Here is a 24,114-nt window from a genome sequence, read left to right on the forward strand (position 1 = left end):
GGAACACAGGAGACTGACGGACCCTTCTCTCCCACAGGCCAGGAGCACACTGGGGCTGGCCCTGGGCGGGGCGGGTCCAGCGGGCCCCAGCTGCACTCGGGGGCACAGGAGCAGAGGGGGCGGCAGGCCGCCGCGCCCCAGACTCCGGGGCTCCCCCAGGACCACCGGGAGTTCCTGAAGGGCATGTCCCTCAGCATCCCAGGACCCCTTGTGGTGATCATCTGAGCTGAGCCGGGGCCTCGCCCTGGTCTGCCAGCGGGGGAGAGGGACGTGAGCGGAGTGCGGGGGTCCCCGGACCGAACCCCAGCCCGATCCCTGGCCCCTCTGCCCAGCTAGCTGTCCTGCGTCACCCAGCAGGGGGCGATACAGGCATCATCACACCCGTTTCTCATGACAGGACGGCCACAACAGTGCTCACTAACCCTCCACCCCACCTTCCTTCATCAGAGGAAACCTCCCACCCCTTCAAACCCGGCTGCTTCCACCCTGGAGCTGGAATGATGTTTGTCCTGCCCGCCTGTGAAGCCGAGACACACACGACTACGTTCCAGAGACGACACGACCCAGAAATACTTTTGCTATAATTTTATTGATTGCAAAACATTGATACTTTATATATAGATATGTACTTAAATATAAAAAATGTAACACTCTGTCAATAATAATAAAAGGTATGAATCCAGTTGTACGAGACTGACCTGTTAACCCTCCCAAAACACAGATCTGCCGGCTCACTGAAGCATCACCGACTGCTGCACGACAAACACCACCAAGACAAACCGAACTCGGTCCGAGGCGTTCACACTGCCGTTTCTGATCAGATCTCACTCCTGCTCTACTCCGGCGGTGTAAACGCTTCTCTGCTCGGGGAGGGTCCCGGTCAGGTCCAGCTACGGCCGGCGAGCTTGATCTGGGCCTTCCGAAACCCTCACAGCACCCATCGAGCGCTGGCGCACGCCGCGGCTACTGGGAAAACGTTCACGTGTTCGCTGGCAAGGAATCACTCCTCATGGGTGGGGTGGAGCACGCAGGTCTGCCCCAGCTGGAGAAGCACAGCCCCCAGGGCGCTAGTTTATCCAGCCCCATCCTGGGCTGGCAGAGCAGCACCGCCGAGCGTGGCCGGACCTGTTCGAAACAGCCGATCCGGGTCAGGGACGGCTGTGTGAGAGCACCGAGTATCCCCCACTCTTCCTCTCCCCTGCCTCGCTTTCCGTCTCCCTCCATCCTCCTCCTCTGGCTGTCAGCCATGAACTCTGGGCCAGATTTCATTTTGTGCTGAGCTCTGTCAGGGTCTAGGGTCTATAAGAGGGCTTGTGTTCATCTGTAAAGTTATGGCTCTGGTCCATTCTAGGATCTATATTAATTTATTTTTATTACATCTCTCTATGATATGTTGTAGGGCTTAAATTAATCTTTCAGTATTGGGTGTGTCTCTAGGGTCTGTTTTAGGGCCTATCTTAATTGCTCCAGGGATTCTGCATTAACCCCTGAGGAACCACATCAAGCCAGAGGAGGTAACGGCTGAGGACCGGAGACACAAACAGAAGGATGGAGGGAGGGAGACTCTAAAGAGCATAGCTGACAGACTGGGAGAGCCAGGCATGTGTAAACCTACAGTCCCTGCCCAGCACACAGGGCAGGGTTACAGTAAAGGGCACTTTACAGTAAAGGCAGTGCAGTCTGGAGCAGGACTGCACTGACCAAACAGGACATAACCTCTAAAAACATTTAAAAACAAACGAGGAGATTCTTTTAAAAAAAAAAACCAGACATTTTACCTTTTTGGTCAGGATCTTGAAAAACACTCCCCCCTCCCGCTTAATAATTCCGTTAAGAAAAACTCTCCTCCTCTTCTCTCACGCTAAACGGTTTCACCTTAACACTCCACAAGTCCTGTTTTTCTTCACATCTTTTTAAAAATACATCCCCCCCACCTCTCTTTAAGCGAACCAAGGTCACTCGTCCTGTACTTCACAAACGTCACTCTGTCACACCAGGGCAGTGTCAGGCCTCGTGACACATTCCCAGCCCTGTGCCCGACCTCCACAGCCACCCCAGTCCTGCACAGCCCCATACACCCCTCTCTCCCCTTAACAACTTCATCCAGTAGTGGTTTTCCAGGGTTTAATGCTCAGTAACAGGAAGCTCAGGTGCAAGGACTGGCTGTGCACGGACTTGTCTCACATTTCCGGTCTGTCTGTAAGGAATTGCGGTCTTCTAAAAAAGCCAAATCAAAGTCTGATCTAAAACTCCCCAGAGCAGCGAAATTAAAATCTATACAAATATGTTGGGGCCCCTCTTGTCCATCCACCCATCGTACTAAAAGTGCAGTTTGTGGGGTCGCCCGTCCAGTGTGTGTCACTGACAGGGGGGGGCTGCCCAGCGTGTAGCGCACGGGCCCCTTTGAGTTTACCTCATTCCCGTGTGCTCTCCCCAAATCAGTCCGTCTCCCCGGATCCCAGTTCCCAACACGTCCATTAGTAGTTCAGGACCTGTTCATTAAGAGTGCAGGACCAGTTCGTTCATTAATAACCAGATCGTCAGTAGTCCATGAGCACTTCACGAGCTGTTCATTAGTAGTTCATGACCCGTTCATTAGTAGTTACCAACCAAACTGTTAGTCATTCATGACTTGTTCACCTGTAGTTGATGACCTATCCTTTAGTAGTTTCCAACCAGATTGTTGCCAGTCCATGGCCAGTACATGCCCTGTCCATGGCCTTCACAACCACCTGGTTAGTAGCTGGTGACCAGCTCTCCTGGCGGTGGGCCTGAGACCCTGAGGGCGAGAGCTGGCCTGGAGGAGCCTGTAGTGGGGAGAGCTGCCCACCAGCCCCAGAGAGGAGCGTGTGCACCTGTCCGGCCACCTGGGCCACACAGGGGAACAACAGCGAGACGGGCCTTGTGTCAGGCCTGCAGGGAGAAATTAGACTTTTAAAAAAAACCAAAAACAAAGAGGGTTTGATGCAACATTGAAAATTCACAGATTGCCTCTTTGCCCCAAACCGATACTTTGACCTCACCGAACACCTGAAGCTGGGGCTCTCCTGCTTGACCACCACTTTCGGAGCTTCGCAAACTCCGCTACAATCACGGACTCCAGGCGCACAGCAGGCGGCTCCACATCTGTTCTCAAAGGCAGACAGAAGAACGGGAAGACGACGTAAAAACCGCTAAACTAAAAGGCCCCCGGTGACGATCAGCTGGTACCAGTCTTGGCTTCCCATTGGCTGATGAAACGGAGGCTAAGGCACTCTCTCAGTTTTCCACGCTGGATCCAAAAACGTAAGCCTGTAGACATCAGGGACCATCTCCCAAAGAGCCAGCGTGGCTGAAAAACTGTAGGGAGAGATGAAAGTCAATTACTGACAAGGCATTCACAGCAGCCCAGGGGGCACTAGCTGCGATATGGTCTTTGGTACAGTTCTACAATGGTGTGGGCGCAGGGAGAGCCTGGGTCAGCTGCTGGTGGCCGGGACACTGACCTCTCCCTCTCCCTCTCAGTCGGCCAGACTGTTGCCCAGCGACTGTCCCTCCTGCAGCGCGGCCATGGCGAGTCTGAGGTGCTCCCGCAGGGTCTCGATCTCCCGCTCACTGCGAGACTTCATCCCACTCAGCTCCATATACACCTCCTTATAGCGCTCACAGGCGGTCTTCTTCTCCTGAGAGAGAGAGGGGTTCATACAGACACACTGACTGGACACTCCAGTACATGAACACTGCACTGAGAGAGAGAGGGGTTCATACAGACACACTGACTGGACACTCCAGTACATGAACACTGCACTGAGAGAGAGAGGGGTTCATACAGACACACTGGACACTCCAGTACATGAACACTGCACTGAGAGAGAGAGGGGTTCATACAGACACACTGACTGGACACTCCAGTACATTAACACTGCACTGAGAGAGAGAGGGGTTCATACAGACACACTGACTGGACACTCCAGTACATTAACACTGCACTGAGAGAGAGAGGGGTTCATACAGACACACTGACTGGACACTACTGTACACTGACACTGCACTGAGAGAGAGAGGGGTTCATACAGACACACTGACTGGACACTCCAGTACATGAACACTGCACTGGGAGGGAGAGGGGTTCATACAGACACACTGACTGGACACTCCAGTACATGAACACTGCACTGAGAGAGAGAGGGGTTCATACAGACACACTGACTGGACACTCCAGTACATGAACACTGCACTGGGAGGGAGAGGGGTTCATACAGACACACTGACTGGACACTCCAGTAAATGAACACTGCACTGAGAGAGAGAGGGGTTCATACAGACACACTGACTGGACACTCCAGTACATGAACACTGCACTGAGAGAGAGAGGGGTTCATACAGACACACTGACTGGACACTCCAGTACATTAACACTGCACTGAGAGAGAGAGGGGTTCATACAGACACACTGACTGGACACTCCAGTAAATGAACACTGCACTGAGAGAGAGAGGGGTTCATACAGACACACTGACTGGACACTCCAGTACATGAACACTGCACTGAGAGAGAGAGGGGTTCATACAGACACACTGACTGGACACTCCAGTACATGAACACTGCACTGAGAGAGAGAGGGGTTCATACAGACACACTGACTGGACACTCCAGTACATTAACACTGCACTGAGAGAGAGAGGGGTTCATACAGACACACTGACTGGACACTCCAGTAAATGAATAACAAACTGCACCTTATTGAGTGTCTGCAGTTCATCTCTCAGGCAGCTGATCTCCTTGTGTAGATACTTCACCTCATTCTCTTTAACTCGCAGTAACACCTGCAAATAACAAACAAATAACACTTTACCGCAGATATTACAACACCTACAAAACCACCAAAATTATACGCATTTACAGCATTGCATTTAGTAAGAACATCTACACCAGAATGTACTCAACATCAACAATACAAATACGTAAGCCTTAATTATGACACAGTTGTGATGAAGCCCGAGTTACCACACAATAGCTCCTACACGCATCTGTAATTACTGCACTAGTGGAGTCAGTGCCTGCATCTGGCCACCAGGCGGCAGCAGGTCCTGCGTTTCTCAGCCTCGACTTCCTCACCTCCAGCTCACAGGAATTCCGCTCCCTGTTGCCAAGGGAACTGCCCTCATGCGACCCCTGACCCGTGATGAAGGAACGCAATCGACTGATCTCCTCAGAGAGCTGGGCCTGCAGCTCCTGCAGAGGCAGAGAGACAGTAAGAGAGAGAGACAGGGGGAAGACTGCAGCTCTCCTGCTGGGAGCTGGATCACCCTGCGGCTCCCAGCTGGCAGCCCCACTGGAGCCCAGCAGTGTGAGCCTGGCCAGCACCTGGAAGGGAGACTCCTGGGAAAAACTAAGGTTGCTGCTGGAAGAGGTGTTAGTGGGACCAGTAGAAAAAACTAGAGGTGTTACCCCAGTGTCCTGGCCGAATTTCCCCTGGTCTTTACCCATCATGGCCTCCTAATCTCTGAACTGGCTTCTGAACCAGTGCTCAGATGGTGCCCAGCGACTGTGACAGTGCCCAGCAGATGGACCAGTGCCCAGATGGTCAGCCCGCTGGCCAGTCCCAGCCGGCCCTGTCCCCTGACCTGGTTCTCTCTCCTCAGCTGCTCCAGCTCCCTCTCCCTGCGGCTGATCTCTCGCTCCCGCTCCCCGCTGCTCTGCTCCGCCCGGTTCAGCTCCAGGCACTTCTGGGAATACCTCTCCGACAGGCTGTCCAGCTCCCGCCGCAGCGCCCCCACCTCCGACCTGGACAGGGAGAGAGCCACACGGGTGGGCAGGCGCCTGGTCCGAACCAGCGCCCTGCCTCAGTCTCACAACACAGTGTCACCCATCGCTGGCTCAGTCTCACAGTGCTGTAGTACAGTCTTACAGCACAGTATCTCCCATCACTGTCTCAGTATCAGTGCTGTAGTACAGTCTTACAGCACAGTATCACTCATCACTGTCTCAGTATCACAGTGCTGTAGTACAGTCTTACAGCACAGTATCACTCATCACTGTCTCAGTATCACAGTGCTGTAGTACAGTCTTACAGCACAGTACACACACAGCACAGTATCACTCATCACTGGCTCAGTATCACAGTGCTGCAGTACAGTATTACAGCACAGTATCACCCATCACTGTCTCAGTATCATTGTGCAGTAGTACAGTATTATAGCACAGTACACACACAGCACAGTATCACTCATCACTGTCTCAGTATCAGTGCTGTAGTACAGTCTTACAGCACAGTATCACTCATCACTGGCTCAGTATCACAGTGCTGTAGTACAGTCTTACAGCACAGTATCACCCACCGCTGTCTCAGTCTCACAGTGCTGTAGTACAGTATTACAGCACAGTGTCACCCATGAGAAATCACTGCACAGCCTTAATGCTTAGAATTATAAAGCATCTCACTTAAATGGTTACAGATCTAAAAGCCCTAATTTTCACTTGTGCTTTATGATTAGCGTAGCTGTTTTTGCTATAATCTGGACCCGATCCTCACCGACCCGAGTTCTGAATGCAGATCTCCAGCAGCTAGGGCAGCCCTGAGGTCTGACACAGACACTGACTGGTTTACCGTTCGACCTGTGGAGGAACTCACTGGTGCTGCGCCCTCAGAGCCTGCACGTCAGACCCCCCGCCTCCCAGCCTCCGGGTCCTGTCCACCTCCCTCTGCAGCTCGTCCTGGTGGGCCTTCCTCAGGGCGTCCATCGCTGAGGGACACAGGGGGACGGGAGAGTTATTCCACAGACACCGACACTGTCTGCTGTGCAGGTCACTGTGAGCACCATTAATGACTCAAGTGAGCCTCTGGGATCTGTACTGTGGTAAATACTCATCTGTTCGAGTGTGTGAGGGGTGCCTCTAGGGTCAGTATTAGGGTCTGTAGTAACGTCTGTGTGTTAGGGGTGTCTCTGGGGTCTGTATTAATGTCTGTGCATTAGGAGTGCCTCTAGGGTCAGTATTAGGGTCTGTAGTAACGTCTGTGTGTTAGGGGTGTCTCTGGGGTCTGTATTAATGTCTGTGCATTAGGAGTGCCTCTAGGGTCGGTATTAGGATCTGTAGTAACGTCTGTGTGTTAGGGGTGTCTCTGGGGTGTGTATTAATGTCTGTGCATTAGGAGTGCCTCTAGGGTCAGTATTAGGGTCTGTATACATCATGCACCTTGGGCAGTGGCATGAGTCTCCTCCTCCAGCAGCCGCTCCCTCTCCCCCTCCAGCTCTCTCTTCTCCCGGTCATGCCGCCTCTGCATCTCCTCCAGCGCCTGCCTGTGAGCGCGCTCCATGGCCTCCAGGCTCCGCGCACAGGGGCTGCCGGGGCCACAGCCCCCCGCCCCCCGCAGGCGGTCCAGCTGCTGCCTGAGAGACGCCACCTGAGAGGGTGCCGCAGGCAGGCGGGGATAATGGGTACAGAGTGACTGACTGGGCACTACAGCGCAACAGTGACACTGCGCAGAGAGACACTATGGCTGGAGGACGGGGAGCAGGAGGCAGAGGGACGCCAAGAGAGATTTAAACAGAGGAAATGCAGGGAGAGATAAAGCACAGGGAGAACTGACAATGCAGAAGAAGAAAAGAATTTTATAAAGATAAAAAAAGGCTTCCAATTCCAAAAAAAATGCGTGTGAGTGACTCACCTCTTTCTGCAGAGCCTCATTGGCCGGCTGCCCGGAGCGCGAGCCAATCAGAGGCACCGACCGCATCTCCCGGAGGGGGAGCCTCTCAAACTCCACCCACCGCTTCTCGATCTCCTCCTCCAATCGCTGCCTCTGCTCCGCAGTGGTGGGTGGGGCTCCACCCAGCGGCCCCGCCGCTTTCCGGGACAGAACAGCGTCCCATTGGCTGCTGGTGTTCGTTGCCTTGGACGCGGGGGCCGTCTGGAACCAGCGGCTTCTGTCCTCCAATCGCTGGGCCTGCTCCTTCCCCAGTCCCTCCCCCTCTTCTCCCTCGTTGGCCGGGGATGAAAGCCCCGCCCCTCCGAGGTCGGAGGCTGCGGTCACAGGAGCCAGCTCCACGTAGTCGAAGCGTCGGGGGGTCAGGGTGGGCGTGACCTCTGACCCCCCCTCCTGCTGGTAGCGCGTTGACCCACGGCGAGTCGCTGGGCGATCTCTTGAGAGGGAGTTTTCCTTATCGCTGCCGTTGTCTGTCAACCTAAGGTGGAGAGACCTCGTTAAACCTTACTGTCCCAAACAAATCTGTGCTACTGTGCGTCACTCCTGTGTGCTGCCCTGCCTGATCTTTGCAGCTCCAACACACAGAACCTGACAGCTTCTCCACGAGTTGGGATTCAAGTCCTAGTGTCTCACTCTAGGGTGGCACAGAGGCACAGGGGTCAGCATCACTGCCACGCAGAGCTGCGGCCCTGGGTTCAATTTCAGATCTGGGAGTGCTGTCTGTGTGGAGTTTGCATGTTCTCCCCGTGTTCGTGTGTGTTTCCTCTGGGTGCTCTGATCACAGTCCATGTGTGGGTTAACCAGCTTCTGGGAAAACTGGCCCTGCTGTGAGTATGTGTGTGTCTGTACGTCTCCTGTGACGGACTGGCCCCGGTGTGAGTGTGTGTCTGTGCGTGTCCTGTGATGGACTAGCCCCGGTGTGAGTGTGTGTCTGTGTGTGTCCTGTGATGGACTGGCCCCGGTGTGAGTGTGTGTCTGTGTGTCCCGTGATGGACTGGCCCCGGTGTGAGTGTGTGTCTGTGTGTCCCGTGATGGACTGGCCCCGGTGTGAGTGTGTGTCTGTGTGTGTCCCGTGATGGACTGGCCCCGGTGTGAGTGTGTGTCTGTGTGTGTCCTGTGATGGACTGGCCCCGGTGTGAGTGTGCGTCTGTGTGTGTCCTGTGATGCCTCCATGCCCAACACAACCCTGAATAACGACACACCGTGCCATGCGTTACTGCGACAGGCATGCCTGCGCACCAGGGCTACTGCACTCACTGGGTGACGTCAGGGGTGCTGGCCGGCCGCACGCTCTTCCTCAGAACCTCGATCCAGTTCCTCCTGATGCCCGAGGTCATGGCCGACAGAGTGAACACTGCTTCCCGGGTCTGACAGACAGACAGATTCCTCAGATACACACATGGACAGGGTCCCCAGCCAGATGCACAGACACACCGACACAGACAGAGGCGCTCGGGCAGACCGACAGGAGGCACAGACAGAGGCGCTCGGGCAGACCGACAGGAGGCACAGGCACAGTCAGAGGCGCTCGGGCAGACCGACAGGAGGCACAGGCACAGTCAGAGGCGCTCGGGCAGACCGACGGGAGGCACAGACAGAGGCGCTCGGGCAGACCGACAGGAGGCACAGACAGAGGCGCTCGGGCAGACCGACAGGAGGCACAGACAGAGGCGCTCGGGCAGACCGACAGGAGGCACAGGCACAGTCAGAGGCGCTCAGGCAGACCGACAGGAGGCACAGGCACAGTCAGAGGCGCTCAGGCAGACCGACAGGAGGCACAGGCACAGTCAGAGGCGCTCGGGCAGACCGACAGGAGGCACAGGCACAGTCAGAGGCGCTCGGGCAGACCGACAGGAGGCACAGTCAGAGGCGCTCGGGCAGACCGACAGGAGGCACAGACAGAGGCGCTCGGGCAGACCGACAGGAGGCACAGACAGAGGGGCTCGGGCAGACCGACAGGAGGCACAGACAGAGGCGCTCGGGCAGACCGACGGGAGGCACAGACAGAGGCGCTCGGGCAGACCGACGGGAGGCACAGACAGAGGCGCTCGGGCAGCCCGACGGGAGGCACAGACAGAGGCGCTCGGGCAGACCGACGGGAGGCACAGACACACCGACAGGGAGAGGGAGAGAGACAGGCTGCCCACAGCCTCACACTGACATGTATCTGAAACCCGTAATTCTTCTCCACGTTGAACTCGGACACGTCGACGCAGGAGCGCAGGTCAATCTCTCCGTCCAGGTCATCCTTCTGAGAGCGAGAGAGAGACGGGTCACACCCCGACCCCACAGCACACGGCGCCGCCTGCTCCTCCCTGCCGAGCTCCCAACATCCAGCATCCCGCCTCCGATGCACTGCTGACAGACCCCTCTCGAACCAGCGCCGCGTTAATCGGCTCGTGCGCGGTTAACGAGCTTCCCTACCGACCCTGCCGATGAACTGAAACCGCGCGACCGCGGGCGAAGGGTCGAGTCTCTGCTCACACCCGCAGAGAAACCAGGAGGGCGGCGAGCTGGACACGCTGGCCCGAACGCGACCCGCCAGGGGCCGGCCTGCTGGGGGCGCCGACAAGTCATCCAGCTAAATCTGGGCATCCGGCTCATTAAGAGGGAAATGAATTCAATCTTAAAACTGACCAAAGGGTCTCCTGCAAGGCTCCACCGATACATGCAATCGCCCTACGATCGCGGGTTCGAGGCTGGGTCCCGTCACTAGCCAACTGTGACGAGCAGTCCCCCAGTCCCAGTCGGCTGTGCCAGTGGAGACCCTGCAGCGCCCAGTAAATCCGGGCGTGGATCAGGCTGCTGTGCTGTGGGAATCTGGGCAGTCTGCCACCTCACCTCCTCTGCTCCTGAATCCCTGTAGTACTTCAGGCCAGCATCCGTCAGGACAAACCAGTGCTTCTTCCACTGCAGAGAGGGAAACCGGTCAGGACAGCACCCCCCACCGCTGACAACGCCCCCTCCCCACCAGCCAGCAAGACACACCCACTGACGCCCCCTCGGGGTCATCTACTCCATCACACCCACTGACACGCCCCCTAGGCCAGCCACTCCATCACACCCACTGACACGCCCCCTAGGTCAGCCAGCAAGACACACCCACTGACACGCCCCCTCGGGGTCAGCCACCCCGTCACACCCACTGACACCGCCCCCTCCCCCAGTAAACCAGCCAGCAGACCACACCCCCTAGGTCATACAGCAATCCACACCCACTAACACGCCCCCATATAGCAGACCACACCCACCAACATGACGCCACACCATACTGCAAGCCACACCCACTGACACGCCCCCATATAGCAGACCACACCCACCAACATGACGCCACACCATACTGCAAGCCACACCCACTGACACGCCCCCAGATAGCAGACCACACCCACCAACATGACCCCACGCCAGACAGCACGCCACACCCACCACCCCCAGGCCAGAGCAGCACACACACGGACTCCAGCGCAAGTTCTCCAGACTCCCTCCTAACCCGCAGTACCTCGCCATTCTCGTGCAGCTTCGACATCCAGCCCTTCTTGAAGTTGAGGAGATCGGGCTGCAGGGAGAGAGAAAGAAACAGCAGTCAGTCTCTGCCCTCCGAGGTCTTTATTTCCTGTGAAATACTGTCTAGGTTCTCCAGCCACGGACTGTCGATTTCTGGGCGATCATCAGCCATCCTGCAGGGACACCGGCATGAGAACAGAGCTGTGCGGGACACGATATTGTACGTCAGTCCTAGACGATGCAAAATAGATCAGTCAGGTGCCCAGTAGTGCCACAGTCCCAAACAGACCCCTGTCCCAGGACACAGGACCCCATCGCAATGGTCCTTCAAGTAGGAGCCCTGATTAAAACCCATGCTGCCCTGCTGCAACCTGAACAGCTCGGCCAACTGAGACCAGTGCAGCCCCACAGTGACCCCCGACCCCTGACCCCAGGGCGCAGCGGCGGCCGCCATGGGCGGAGGGAGGGGTCACAGGGTGGCGAAGCTGTGAAAAACAACAGGAAACACTCAGAAGCCGCACACCGCAGGGCTGGGGGGAGACAGAGGCAGAGACGAACACACTCCACACAGCCACAGGGGGCGGGCGGTCAATCGCAGTCAGCGCAAGGCCACGTGGTGAACGGTCAGCTCACGGAGGCCACAGGCAGACGGTCAGCCAGAGCAGCGCCAGGCCGCACACCGGTGGTCAGCCAGAGCCACGCAGGGCCACACTCAGACGGTCAGCTCGAGCCACGCAGGGCCACACTCAGACGGTCAGCTCGAGCCACGCAGGGCCACACTCAGACGGTCAGCTGGAACTGCTGGTCAGTAGGAGCAGGACCGTGCCCAGCTGTGATGGAGCTGCAGCAGAGCTACAGAGGGAGACGAGCAGGCAGAGGGAACAGCAGCAGCAGGGAGAGAGAGAGAGAGATCTGCAGGCAGAAAGAGGGAGAGAAGAGAGAAAAACAACTGAGCGGCAGAAAGAGAAGAAGAGAGGCGGAGTGAAAAAACAGAAGAGGAAGAGGAGAGAGGCACACACAGGGCCACCCACAGGGGCTTCAGCTGAGCAGACACCGCCTGCAGCACACATGAAGTACAATTAAGCACCCTCCTGTCTGTTCAATTAGCGGCCTTACAGCCAGTCTCCCCGGCGCGGACAGCGGGCACGGCCGGTCCGGAACCCGAACCCCGCCCGAGACCCGCTGCACGCCCACCCGACTTGCGCAACGCAAACACACACACACACACATACGCAAACACGGGACCGAGCAGAAACAGCGCGCTCAGAGTGACCTAGAGAACCGTGCGGGGGAATTTCCGCACGCACGAAAACGAAATCAATAAATCCTCACCGACGCCGACAACTGGGCTGTCAGGAATCCGGTCGGACCTGCCGCCGCGGCTCGACAGATCCCGGTTGTTGCACGACTTTCCAGAAATAATAATAAAAAAAGTTGTTTTTGCGGCAGAACTTACTGTCATGTTGGAGGAGAGGCAGGGCGAGAGCTGTGCGGGTACAGGCGCTCAGGTCCGCAGATCACTCCGGTAAGGGGCAGCCCTCTCTAACCAGTTAGCGAGTCGGACCGAGTCGTTTATTACCCGTCGGAACTCCAGAAATATTTCGATATCCTGTCGACACGGGCAGCGCACAGCACATCGTCTCGGCGGGCTCGCTGGATCGCAGTCGGAATCGCTACATGGCCCTGGGCAGCTCTGGGGTCCGGTTAAAACAGCCCGCCTCACACACACAACGAGTTTCTTAAAAAACCAGCCGTTATTAAAATAGAAACATTCCCGACTACTGCAAAACTTCTGCAGCGCCTTCCCACAGCCCTGGAGAGAGAGCGGGCGTCTCGCTTTCTGCGCGACTACTTCCTGGGCGTGTCCCCGGCCAATCAGCGGCCAGGGCCCGCTGCGCCGCCAGCCAATCAGCGGCCGGGGCTCGGCTGCGCCGCCTGCATTCGCGCAGAGGCAGCCTGCGCACCGGGGGGCGCAGACAACTCGCTTTGCTCCTGCCTGCAGCGTGGACATGCGCCGTCGCGGGGGATCGCGTCATACAGGTGGCATCCAGCGCAGATCGCTGCGGGCTGGGCAGGGAAGGGCCCGCAGGTCTGGCAGGAGTGCAGGCGCAGCGGCGGTGACCGTGCCGGACACGGAGCGTGGTTGCTCCCGCAACCTCCTGCGGGAGAGGTGTGTGGAGCAGAGCGGGCGGAAGCTGGATTCGTGTCACTCCGTACATGCCTGCCTCTCCTCCTGACCCCGGGAAGTATTTTATCAGCAGCCCTGGCGCTAGGACGCCGCAGACAAGCCCCGACAGGTCATAAATCCTAACAGATAGGCCAGCCGGCGAGTCGGCTCTCTCGCGTCGTGCTGCGATGGCTCCGTGTCAGCGCACAGAGACGTCATTCCCACGACCTGATCTGTCGTGCGGATCCTGGAGTGCAGTCAGAGCAGGTGGGGTGCCGTCTCGAAGTTTTCGGGGGGGACACTGCTTCTCTCTCTTCCAGGTACTGAACCTCTTCAGTCCTGAACGGCGCAGACTACCGTGGGACCCAACTCGAGTCCTCAGAGGTAACGGTGAAGACAACCCAGCTGAACTAACCGTCTGAACTAGCGGTGAAGCACGAACAAGAGGACATCGAGAGGAACTGTATGTGAAACTGGGAGCGGGAGGCACTTTTGTGTACACAGAGGGTGGTGGGAGCGTGGAACGAGCCTCCTGACCATGTTGTTGAAGCCCTTCCTCTAGCTTCTCTCGAGACACAGGTGGATAAGATCCTCGGATTAGTTAACTACTAGCTACGACAGGGACCAGACGGGCTGGGCGTCCCCTCTCGTTTGTAACAATTCTTACATAGTACGTCTCTGAATGAGAAATCACACCTGCGTCAGTTCCTGCTGTGTCTGAAAACTGCACCATGCAGAAGGCGAAGCAGCTCCCCTCTGCAAGCCACCCCTAATTTCTCACGAAACGGCTTTTAACGGCAGGTCAGCGTGGGGGAGTCCCCATCTGGTTCCGGCCCGCGGGCCTCAGCCAGAACCGAGAATCGGGACCTCAGCACGTGACACCAGTTCCCCCCCCCCACCCCCCGATTCTACAGCTGAAACAGACAACCGAAACTGTTTAACTGGGGTCCGGACCCCGAGAGAGACTATACCCCTCAGCCAGCCAGCTACTGGACCAGAACTGTTACACTGCTGTAGAAATGGCTGTGAATAAAATAATACTGGAATCGTGTTTAACAGGGATTTATAAAAATGAGCGACTGGGGATCGTGACGGAAAAGAGAAGCCCTTCTCCAGAGAGCCACAGCTGATGGATGGGACAGGTGTTTCTATCTGACTGAACCTGTACAGGGCTGAAGCTCTCCGTCTCGTTATCAAAGTGTTTTCAACCGTTCAGGCACATCATTTCTGCCCTCTGCTTCCCCCTAGCCAGTACGATCACGTCCTGTTATTGAAATCTGTCATCTCTGCCTTTAAAACCTGTGATACAGTGCCAGACAGCCTGTCACTGTAAATGACAGTCTGTTCCCATTGACGTATCTGATTAAATGAAGAACTGAATTACAAATACAGTAAAGAATCTGATTCCGATATGCAGGGGACATGTGCACAGTTAGTAAGTTTCTCTGCTTGTAGTCCACTTTCTGCTTGGCTTTATGTCACTTTTGTATTGTGTCTGTTCTGGTGGTAAGGGGAGTGTCCCACCTTGTCTCCCTGAGATTGCACTGGCTCCCTCTGGTGGTTGGAGGAGTAATGTTCAGGCCCCAGATCCCTTTGGCGTTTGTAGATGTAGCCATCGAGCTCTGTCTCCATCTGGTGGCTGGAGGAGTAACTGGCATCCAGTCTGCTGGGATGGTGTGATTTCTGTGGAAAGAGTAAGGAAAGATCAGAGAGTGGAGAAATAAATCTGGCTCAGTTGTATTCCTAGTATCATCCACTCAGTGCAGTTCTGTTTTTTAATGTACGGAAAGTGGTACCTGCCCACAGACAGATCAGAGAGACAGAGAGATTGTGAGCATTCAAGGCCAAGGAGAGACAGTCAGATACAGACAACTGCAGGTATAGACACTGAGAGTGAGACAAGAGCACACTGTGAGAGTGACATAGAGACAGGCCTGGCTGGTAGGTGGGTCCTGGTGAGAGTGCTGGTGTGATTTCCAGGAAGTGAGGTCATCTCTCTGGGGACTGCCAGGCCTCTGGGGAGAAGGGAGATGAGGCACATGTGACTGTGTTGCCTGCACTGTGCAGTGCTGTAACTGGATTGCCTGCACTGTGCAGTGCTGTAACTGTATTGCCTGCACTGTGCAGTGCTGTAACTGGATTGCCTGCACTGTGCAGTGCTGTAACTGTATTGCCTGCACTGTGCAGTGCTGTGCTGTAACTGTATTGCCTGCACTGTGCAGTGCTGTGCTGTAACTGTATTGCCTGCACTGTGCTGTGCTGTAACTGTATTGCCTGCACTGTGCAGTGCTGTGCTGTAACTGTATTGCCTGCACTGTGCTGTGCTGTAACTGTATTGCCTGCACTGTGCAGTGCTGTGCTGTAACTGTATTGCCTGCACTGTGCTGTGCTGTGCTGTAACTGTATTGCCTGCACTGTGCTGTGCTGTAACTGTATTGCCTGCACTGTGCAGTGCTGTGCTGTAACTGTATTGCTTGCACTGTGCAGTGCTGTGCTGTAACTGTATTGCCTGCACTGTGCTGTGCTGTAACTGTATTGCCTGCACTGTGCAGTGCTGTAACTGTATTGCCTGCACTGTGCTGTGCTGTGCTGTAACTGTATTGCCTGCACTGTGCAGTGCTGTGCTGTAACTGTATTGCCTGCACTGTGCAGTGCTGTGCTGTAACTGTATTGCCTGCACTGTGCTGTGCTGTACTCCCTGTTACTCCAGCTGCACAGTGATGATTACGTACCGGCGTGTACAGCGAGGAGGTGGACTGGGCTCGTGACAGCGCTCCCCCCTCTCCTCCTCTCCACGCTCGACTGGCGAACTCGCCGGACGACTCCCACTCCCGAAACATGTCCACCATCGGTGAGCGCCTGAGAGACGGGGGAATTGGTGAGGGGGGCCACACACGGGCTGTGCTTCTGCAACGGCAGGGCTCCCACAGACGCAGCCCTACCCGCCCACCCCTCTTGACCTACCTCCCACCTCCCTCCCGGCCCCTACCTGCGCTCGTACCCAAAGAGTCTGCCCACGTCTTCTCTCCCGGGGCTGTGGGCTCGATCCCGCGCGCCCCGCCCCCCCTCCACGTCCGGCTGCGCGATGCGCTTCGCCCTGGGGATGTCGGCGATCTGGGCGTACTCCCCCCTGCGCGCGAACCCCGACCCGGAAGAGATCGCGCTGGATTCCGACTCCAGGGAGCTCTGCGACGAGCTGAGCCTCCCGCCCGCCCCCCGCAAGGGGGAGGGGCTCCTGCGGCCGGGGGAGGGGCTGCGAGGCTCCAGGCCACGCCCCCGCCCGCTCGCGGCGCTCCTGCTGGTGTGCTCTGAAGCAGGCCCCGCCCTCATGGAGGACGTGCGAGGTCTGAGCGAATCAGAGGAGGGGGTGCGCCGGAGGGCCCTTGAGTCCCACGGAGAGGAGGAGGAGCCCGTGGGCTCAGGCTCCCGAGCAGAGAGGGAGGAGCTGCGCCACTGAGGGGAGGGGCTTGCCTCTGGCCTGGCCTCCTTATTGGTTGCCTTCCTCAGGAAGGAGGGATGAGGGGGCTCGTACGACTGTCTGCCGGAGGAGGAGCTGTGGGAAGGCCGGCTAGTGGGCTCACTTTTCCTCAGAGAACTCTTCAAGTGCGCGATAGGGGAAACAGTCGGGGCCTTGGGGTCAGGAGCGGATTTCAGGTTTTTCCGCGAGGTCCCGCTGCTGGAGTCCAAGTTCTTCCCGTAGGAGCCCTGGGACCGGCCTCGCTGATCTTCTCCCCACCTCCCGGAGGAGCTCGGGCTGTCGAAGCCGCGCCGCAGGGAAGAGGAAGTCAGGGGCTCGGCCTGCTTGAAGGGGGAGGGGCTCTGGGGGCCGGGGGCGCGGCTTTGAGCGTCAAAGTTCCGGCGGTGGGAGGGGCCGTCAAATTCTGATTGCCGATAGGTGCTGTGGGCCTTGGGGGTGGTGCTGTCGTGGTACCGCCTCTGGGAGAGGCCCAGAGATTCGGCCTGCCGGAAGGGGGAGGGGCTCACGGGGCGGGGGGCGGGGCCTTGGCTGTCGCAGGCCCGCCTGTGGGCGGGGCCAGCTGGCTCGGCCGGCGGGGTGCGGCCGGTGGAGTTGAGGCCCTGGGCCCGGGACTCAGAGGTGCGGCGCTGGGAAGGCAGTCCGAGGTCCGGGTTCCGGAAGGGAATGGAGGCCTTGGGGTCGGGGCTGCGATTGCTCGGGAGAGCCCTGCCCGTCTCCGAGTACCGCTTCGGCGCGGGGCCGGGGGTCTCCCGGGGTGATGGCAGCGAGGGGCGCCTGGCGAGGGACAGGTAGCTACTCTCGCCTCGAGGCTGGGCTCTGGACACTGCGGAGCGGTCAGACAGGAACTGCACTGAGCCTGAGGGGCAGAGAGAAGAGTTACAATAGCCGCCCACTGACTGGACACTACAGCACATGAACACGACAGATATTTACGGCACAGAGAGAAAACTATCCATCGGTCGGTCAGACCTGTGTGTCTGCTGCCCCTGCCTTCCTCCAGCCAGGCGCGGGGACCTGGGCGCTGAGGTGGGGGCCCCAGTCTGGTCATGCTGTCAGGATTCAAGCTCTGATCCTCATGGAGCAGCTCCTCCTCCGGGCTGAGCTGGGAATACTGGGAATATTCACAGTGGTTCTGATCCTCAGCACTGCGGGGACAGAGGGCTGGTTAAAATAGACTGACTGACTGGACACACATTGCATTAACACACCTTTCAAAAGAGGAGTTAATACAGACACACCGACTGGACACTACAGGACCTAACTACTACACCTCTTAGTGAGAGATTAATGTGTGAATCAATCAAATATAAGGTTTATTACAGTATGACATAACACTCTTGCATATACTATCACACAAGGTCTCTAGACTCACACACACAGACACAGTATTACCTGTGAGTGCTCTCCTGGTCTTCAGCACAGATATACAGCTCACAGTCGGGGGTCAGAATACACAGGGACCTCCCCTCATTCTCCAGCCCATCTCCTGTGATATCACAATACTCGCTCCCCGCAGACGGCCTATCAGAGTCCACCTGCAGGGCAGAACATCAGACAACCGGCCAATCACAACCCATCCACCTCCCCCCAACACAAAATCACCCCCAGCTGAAACCGAAGGGACCCTGATCCCCAACACTCACAGCTCGGGTCTTGTCTGAGCTCAGTCCAGTTTCTCTTCCTGGCTTGGAAACGAGATACCGTACATGACTGGAGCTGGTGAGAGGCAGAGGAGAGTGGTTCCCAGGTACAGTGCAGACTGTTACACTGTCACACAGCACACCCTCTCACTAAGCCACACACAGTCACAGCAGCACAGCAAGCTGCTGCGTACCCTACAACTGAGCCTGATCGTACCCTACAACTGAGCCTGATCGTACCCTACAACTGAGCCTGATCGTACCCTACAGCTGAGCCTGATCGTACCTACAACTGAGCCTGATCGTACCCTACAACTGAGCCTGATCGTACCCTACAGCTGAGCCTGATCGTACCCTACAGCTGAGCCTGATCGTACCTACAACTGAGCCTGATCGTACCTACAACTGAGCCTGATCGTACCCTACAGCTGAGCCTGATCGTACCCTACAGCTGAGCCTGATCGTACCTACAACTGAGCCTGATCGTACCCTACAGCTGAGCCTGATCGTACCCTACAGCTGAGCCTGATCGTACCCTACAACTGAGCCTGATCGTACCCTACAACTGAGCCTTGATCGTACCTACAACTGAGCCTGATCGTACCTACAACTGAGCCTGATTGTACCCTACAACTGAGCCTGATCGTACCTACAACTGAGCCTGATCGTACCCTACAACTGAGCCTGATTGTACCCTACAACTGAGCCTGATCGTACCTACAACTGAGCCTGATCGTACCCTACAACTGAGCCTGATCGTACCTACAACTGAGCCTGATCGTACCCTACAGCTGAGCCTGATCGTACCCTACAACTGAGCCTGATCGTACCCTACAACTGAGCCTGATTGTACCCTACAACTAAGCCTGAACAAACCCTACAACTGAGCCTGATCGTACCTACAACTGAGCCTGATCGTACCCTACAGCTGAGCCTGATCGTACCCTACAACTGAGCCTGATTGTACCCTACAACTGAGCCTGATCGTACCCTACAGCTGAGCCTGATCGTACCCTACAACTGAGCCTGATCGTACCCTACAACTGAGCCTGATTGTACCCTACAACTAAGCCTGAACAAACCCTACAACTGAGCCTGATCGTACCTACAACTGAGCCTGATCGTACCCTACAGCTGAGCCTGATCGTACCCTACAACTGAGCCTGATTGTACCCTACAACTGAGCCTGATTGTACCCTACAACTGAGCCAGATCGTACCCTACAACTGAGCCTGATCGTACCACCCACCCTAGACACTACTTTGCACCCCAAAACTGAACCCAGCCCCCACCCTAGACACTACTCTGCACCCTAAAACTGAGCCTTGCTCCCACAATAACTCAGACACACACAGAGCAGTGTGTCATAGACAGCCCGTTTACTCACACACTCACAAACACGCACACACACACACAATCACACACCCCCCCCGGACTGGCCCCTCTCCCCTGTCCCCCACAGTCCCGCTGGAGACCCCGAGACGAGACCCCAGCTCCCCCTGTCTGCAGCTCTCCTGCTGGCTCTGGCTTCCTGTTTCTCTGCTGTAACCCAACCGCCCCTGGGCTGTGCTCATGATTATTTTATCTCTCCGCTCTTTTCTGTGAGGAAACATCTCCCTGCCTCCCTCCTCGCACGTTTCCAATGACATCATCAGTACAGCCCGAGCCCAGCCCAAATCCAGGCTCTCCATCATCATCATTATCATCACTCCTGAACAGACACTCAGTCTGTAACAACACGTCTGCACCTCTGTGTCCTGCAGTCAGGGGGACAGTGGGGTTACAGACAGAGACTGGACACAGGAGCTGGAGAGAGGATAGAGTCACCCAGATCCCCCCACTGACACCCTTCATCATCATCATCATCATCATCATCATCATCATCACTTCTGAACAGACACTCAGTCTGTAACAACACGTCTGCACCTCTGTGTCCTGTGTCAGGGTGACAGTGGGGTTACAGACAGAGACTGGACACTGGAGCTGGAGAGAGGATAGAGTCACCCAGAGCCTCCGATAAGAACAATCCATATATTTCATACAGAAAGAAAGAAACAAACGAAAGCAGTTGGAACTGAAGGCAGAATGAGTGTTGCTCAGTCCCGCAGGGGGACGGAGTTACTCTACTCACAGAATTCACCTGCGGCTCCCAGCTGTTTCTGCTCCTGCTTCTCGCACTGGGGTGTCTGTGTGGACCTGACCTGCTCGGTGAGCCGTGCGTGCTGGCACTCTGTATCGGGTTACTGCTGCTCCCCAGAGGAGTGTAAACGATCCCCTGTGTGTAATTACTTAGCCTCTCTGGACCCTCCCTGCCCAGGGCTTGACGTGACCATGCAGACGGGCTGCTCAGCCCAGAGTCTGCCTCGGGTGCCTGGACACACGGCCAGACCTGAGTGTCTCTCTGTGTTGTGTGTCTGTGCACTCGCTCTCCCACTGTCTCTCACTGACCCGGCTGTCTGTGTGCTCTGTCCTGCTCTGTGGGTCTAAACCTGTCAACCAGCCTGCTGTGAGTGTCTGCCTGTCCTCAGCACGGTGTGTCTTAATCATCTGTCTGCCTGTCCTCAGCACGGTGTGTCTTAATCATCTGTCTGCCTGTCCTCAGCACGGTGTGTCTTAATCATCCGTCTGTCTGTCCTCAGCACAGTGTGTCTTAATCATCTGTCTGTCTGTCCTCAGCACAGTGTGTCTTAATCATCTGTCTGTCTGGCTGTCCTCAGCACGGTGTGTCTTAATCATCTGTCTGTCTGTCTGTCCTCAGCACGGTGTGTCTTAATCATCTGTCTGTCTGTCTGTCCTCAGCACGGTGTGTCTTAATCATCTGTCTGTCTGTCCTCAGCACGGTGTGTCTTAATCATCTGTCTGTCTGTCCTCAGCACGGTGTGTCTTAATCATCTGTCTGTCTGTCCTCAGCACGGTGTGTCTTAATCATCTGTCTGTCTGTCCTCAGCATGGTGTGTCTTAATCATCTGTCTGTCTGTCTGTCCTCAGCACGGTGTGTCTTAATCATCTGTCTGTCTGTCCTCAGCACGGTGTGTCTTTGGTCTGTCAGTGACTCCAGCACGCCTGTCTCCCTGTCTCTCTGTCCAGACCTGACTGTACCCGTCTCTCACCTGAGCGAGGTGGGGGTGCAGGTCCCGGGGTCGCAGGCAGTTGAGGCAGCGGCTGGGGTCGAAGATGTTGGCCTCGAACCTGCGACAGTACAGGTCCTCAGACACAGGGATCATGGTGGAGGCGTCTGCGTGCACACGAGAGCGCACAGCTGGAGTGGAGCTTCCTCACAGCCTCACAGCACCATGTCCAGACAGCCGCAGCGCTGGGAGAAATGAGGAAAACACTTGATGGGAGGAAAGCTCTGCATGTCTTCATGGTCTCCTGCTCTGTAAGGTTCATGTACAGGTGAAGATCAGTCAGTTTTATGTAACTATTCTGTCATAGGGGGCGGAGCGGTGGCTCTGTGGCTCAGGATCTGTGTCTGTGACTGGAAGGTTGCCGGTTCAAATCCCGCGGCCGGCAGAGGAATCCTACTCCGTTGGGCCCCTGAGCAAGGCCCTTCACCCCAGCTGCTCCAGGGGTGCTGTACAATGGCTGACCTGCGCTCTGACCCCCAGCTTCTCTCCCTGTCTGTGTGTCTCACGGAGAGCAAGCTGGGGTCTGTGAAAAGACAAACTCCTAATACAAGAAATTGTAAATTGTATAGGGCCAATAAAGTGATCTCTCTATCTTCCAAACGTGCTGGACTGGACTTATAAATTATCACAAATTAAACAGATGGTTTCTTAAAATACGTCATTAAGAGATCATCCATCCATTGTCTGACTGTTTCTTCCACTATCCCAGCGAGCAACAGGCACAAGGCAGGAGACACCCTGGACAGGACACACACTCACACACCCTGCCAGTCCATCACAGGACACACTCACACCAGGGCCAGTTTTCCCAAAGCCAGCAAACCTTCCAGCTTGTTATTGACCCACGCAAGTGTGGGGAGAACATGCAGACTCCACACAGACAGCAACTGAACCAAGGGCTCTAGTGCTGCCCATTAAGAGCTCAGCTGGAACAGAAATCTGAACAAATCACTAGTACAGAGTTCCCCACCTTCAGAAACAGATGTCCGATCAATAACTTAGAGACGTCCTCTGCTCTGACATACTGTGAGACAGCAGAACCACACACACACTATACCGTACAGGAGCCCGAACTGATCCACAGTACTGATGATTCAAAATATCAGACCCAGACTTCACCCCCTTACAGCAAACAGCAGTACAATTCTTTATAACTCGCTATAGTTAGGTCCAGCTGAATTTCTACCTCGGGATAAGTAAATATGACTTATTTTTATGACGCATACCGACGTCAGACGTACAAAGTTAAATACTGAACACGAAACAATGTTGCATTCGCTCGCAATTAATAACGGTCTGAAAAGATCTCCATCTAGAAAGAGTCAATATTTGTAGAAATGCTATATATTTCTTTCTCATTACAGGCAAAGAAAAGTAATATTTTGACATCAACTTGCCTGCCGGATCTCCGCAGTTCTTATTGATCACAAATTGCACAAATTTCCATCGGGAGAGTGAACGCAGCTCTGGTCACCAAGACACGCCCCCGCTCTCCGTTCATTGGCTCATGTTTCCCAATCTGAGATCCAATTGGCGCTTTCTTCAGCAGCTGGCGTCCGAGAGCAACAGGTGAGGAAACCGCCACGCTTTGTCCGCCATTTTGGCTCCGCCGAACGCTTATTCCAGAAGACGCGCAGACGCAGCGGGCGGAGCCGCAATGACAGCAGTTTCTTCCTATTTAAACAAATATTGAATTTCACCGGCTTGTGAAAGCGAATCGAGAGCTGGTGTCCAGCTGTCACTGGTCGGTTCAGGTGATTAGCAGTTGTTTTAATACATTTTTAAATTGTGGCGTTTGAACTGGCTGCAGCTCCCGAAGCTTCACAAATGTATTTATTTTATACAAACGGGTCTGATCAACTGAAATAAAGTTTACAGTCTCATAAAGTTCACCTTTAACATATTTAAACACATTTGCGTAAGGACACAGCATTGAGGCGATCTCATGAGGATTTAAGATGGTTACAACCTCAGCGCAAATGGAATGACACAGCGCGGTAGCACGAAATTTACTCCATCAACCCAGAAACCGGTAAAAAACGGACGATAGATGCGCCTGCAAGTACTGGCAGGCGCCACAAGAGGGCCACAAAAACCGCGCCACCCGCCTGAGCTCAGCTGTACCCCCTCGAAGAGCCCCGGTGCTGGCTGTCGGTGCAGGTACAGTTCTTGCGTTTGAATGTTTTTTACTGCATTATGCACCCTGATCTCTCTCACAGCCCCATCAGCCTGAATGTCACCTGGACTGGATTTGCAGTTTCCTACCAACTCCACAGTCCCCTGTGAGGCCCAGAGGCTGTGGTGTGGTGTGGTCTGGTCTGGTCTGGTAGACAGGGGTACAGACAGGTCCTGGGTTGAACTATTGGCCCAAGTTGCTGTGACCTCAGTTGCAGACTCTCCAGCGGGTCTGGCCTTTTCCTGTCTTCTCCAGAACCCGTCACTTTCAGGCTCCGGTCCCTCTCGGCTCAGAAGGCACACAGCCAACTCCGAACGAGACACTTGTACTTCAGGGG

General features: G+C 55.8%; 1 protein-coding gene across 1 annotated transcript; it reads right to left on the reverse strand.

The window, feature by feature from the left end:
* Positions 1–570: 570 nt before the first annotated feature.
* triobpb (TRIO and F-actin binding protein b) lies at positions 571–21,784 on the reverse strand. Its single transcript, XM_088606600.1, has 22 exons — positions 21,535–21,784; positions 18,226–18,382; positions 17,803–17,978; positions 16,357–17,689; positions 16,088–16,214; positions 15,242–15,370; positions 14,880–15,038; positions 13,227–13,347; positions 13,041–13,123; positions 12,645–12,674; positions 11,184–11,240; positions 10,526–10,594; positions 9,846–9,935; positions 8,942–9,051; positions 7,649–8,162; positions 7,177–7,384; positions 6,614–6,725; positions 5,607–5,766; positions 5,098–5,214; positions 4,719–4,805; positions 3,486–3,662; positions 571–3,339 (listed from the first exon to the last, which is right to left on the reverse strand). Exons 1-21 carry the CDS (start codon positions 21,695–21,697, stop codon positions 3,501–3,503), a joined length of 4,164 nt encoding a protein of 1,387 aa, XP_088462726.1. The 5' UTR covers positions 21,698–21,784; the 3' UTR covers positions 571–3,339; positions 3,486–3,500.
* Between the last annotated feature and the right edge of the window lie 2,330 nt (positions 21,785–24,114).

This window comes from Lepisosteus platostomus, chromosome 14 (assembly GCF_059453375.1).
Source record: "Lepisosteus platostomus isolate fLepPlt1 chromosome 14, fLepPlt1.hap1, whole genome shotgun sequence".
NCBI classification, from domain to species: domain Eukaryota; kingdom Metazoa; phylum Chordata; class Actinopteri; order Semionotiformes; family Lepisosteidae; genus Lepisosteus; species Lepisosteus platostomus.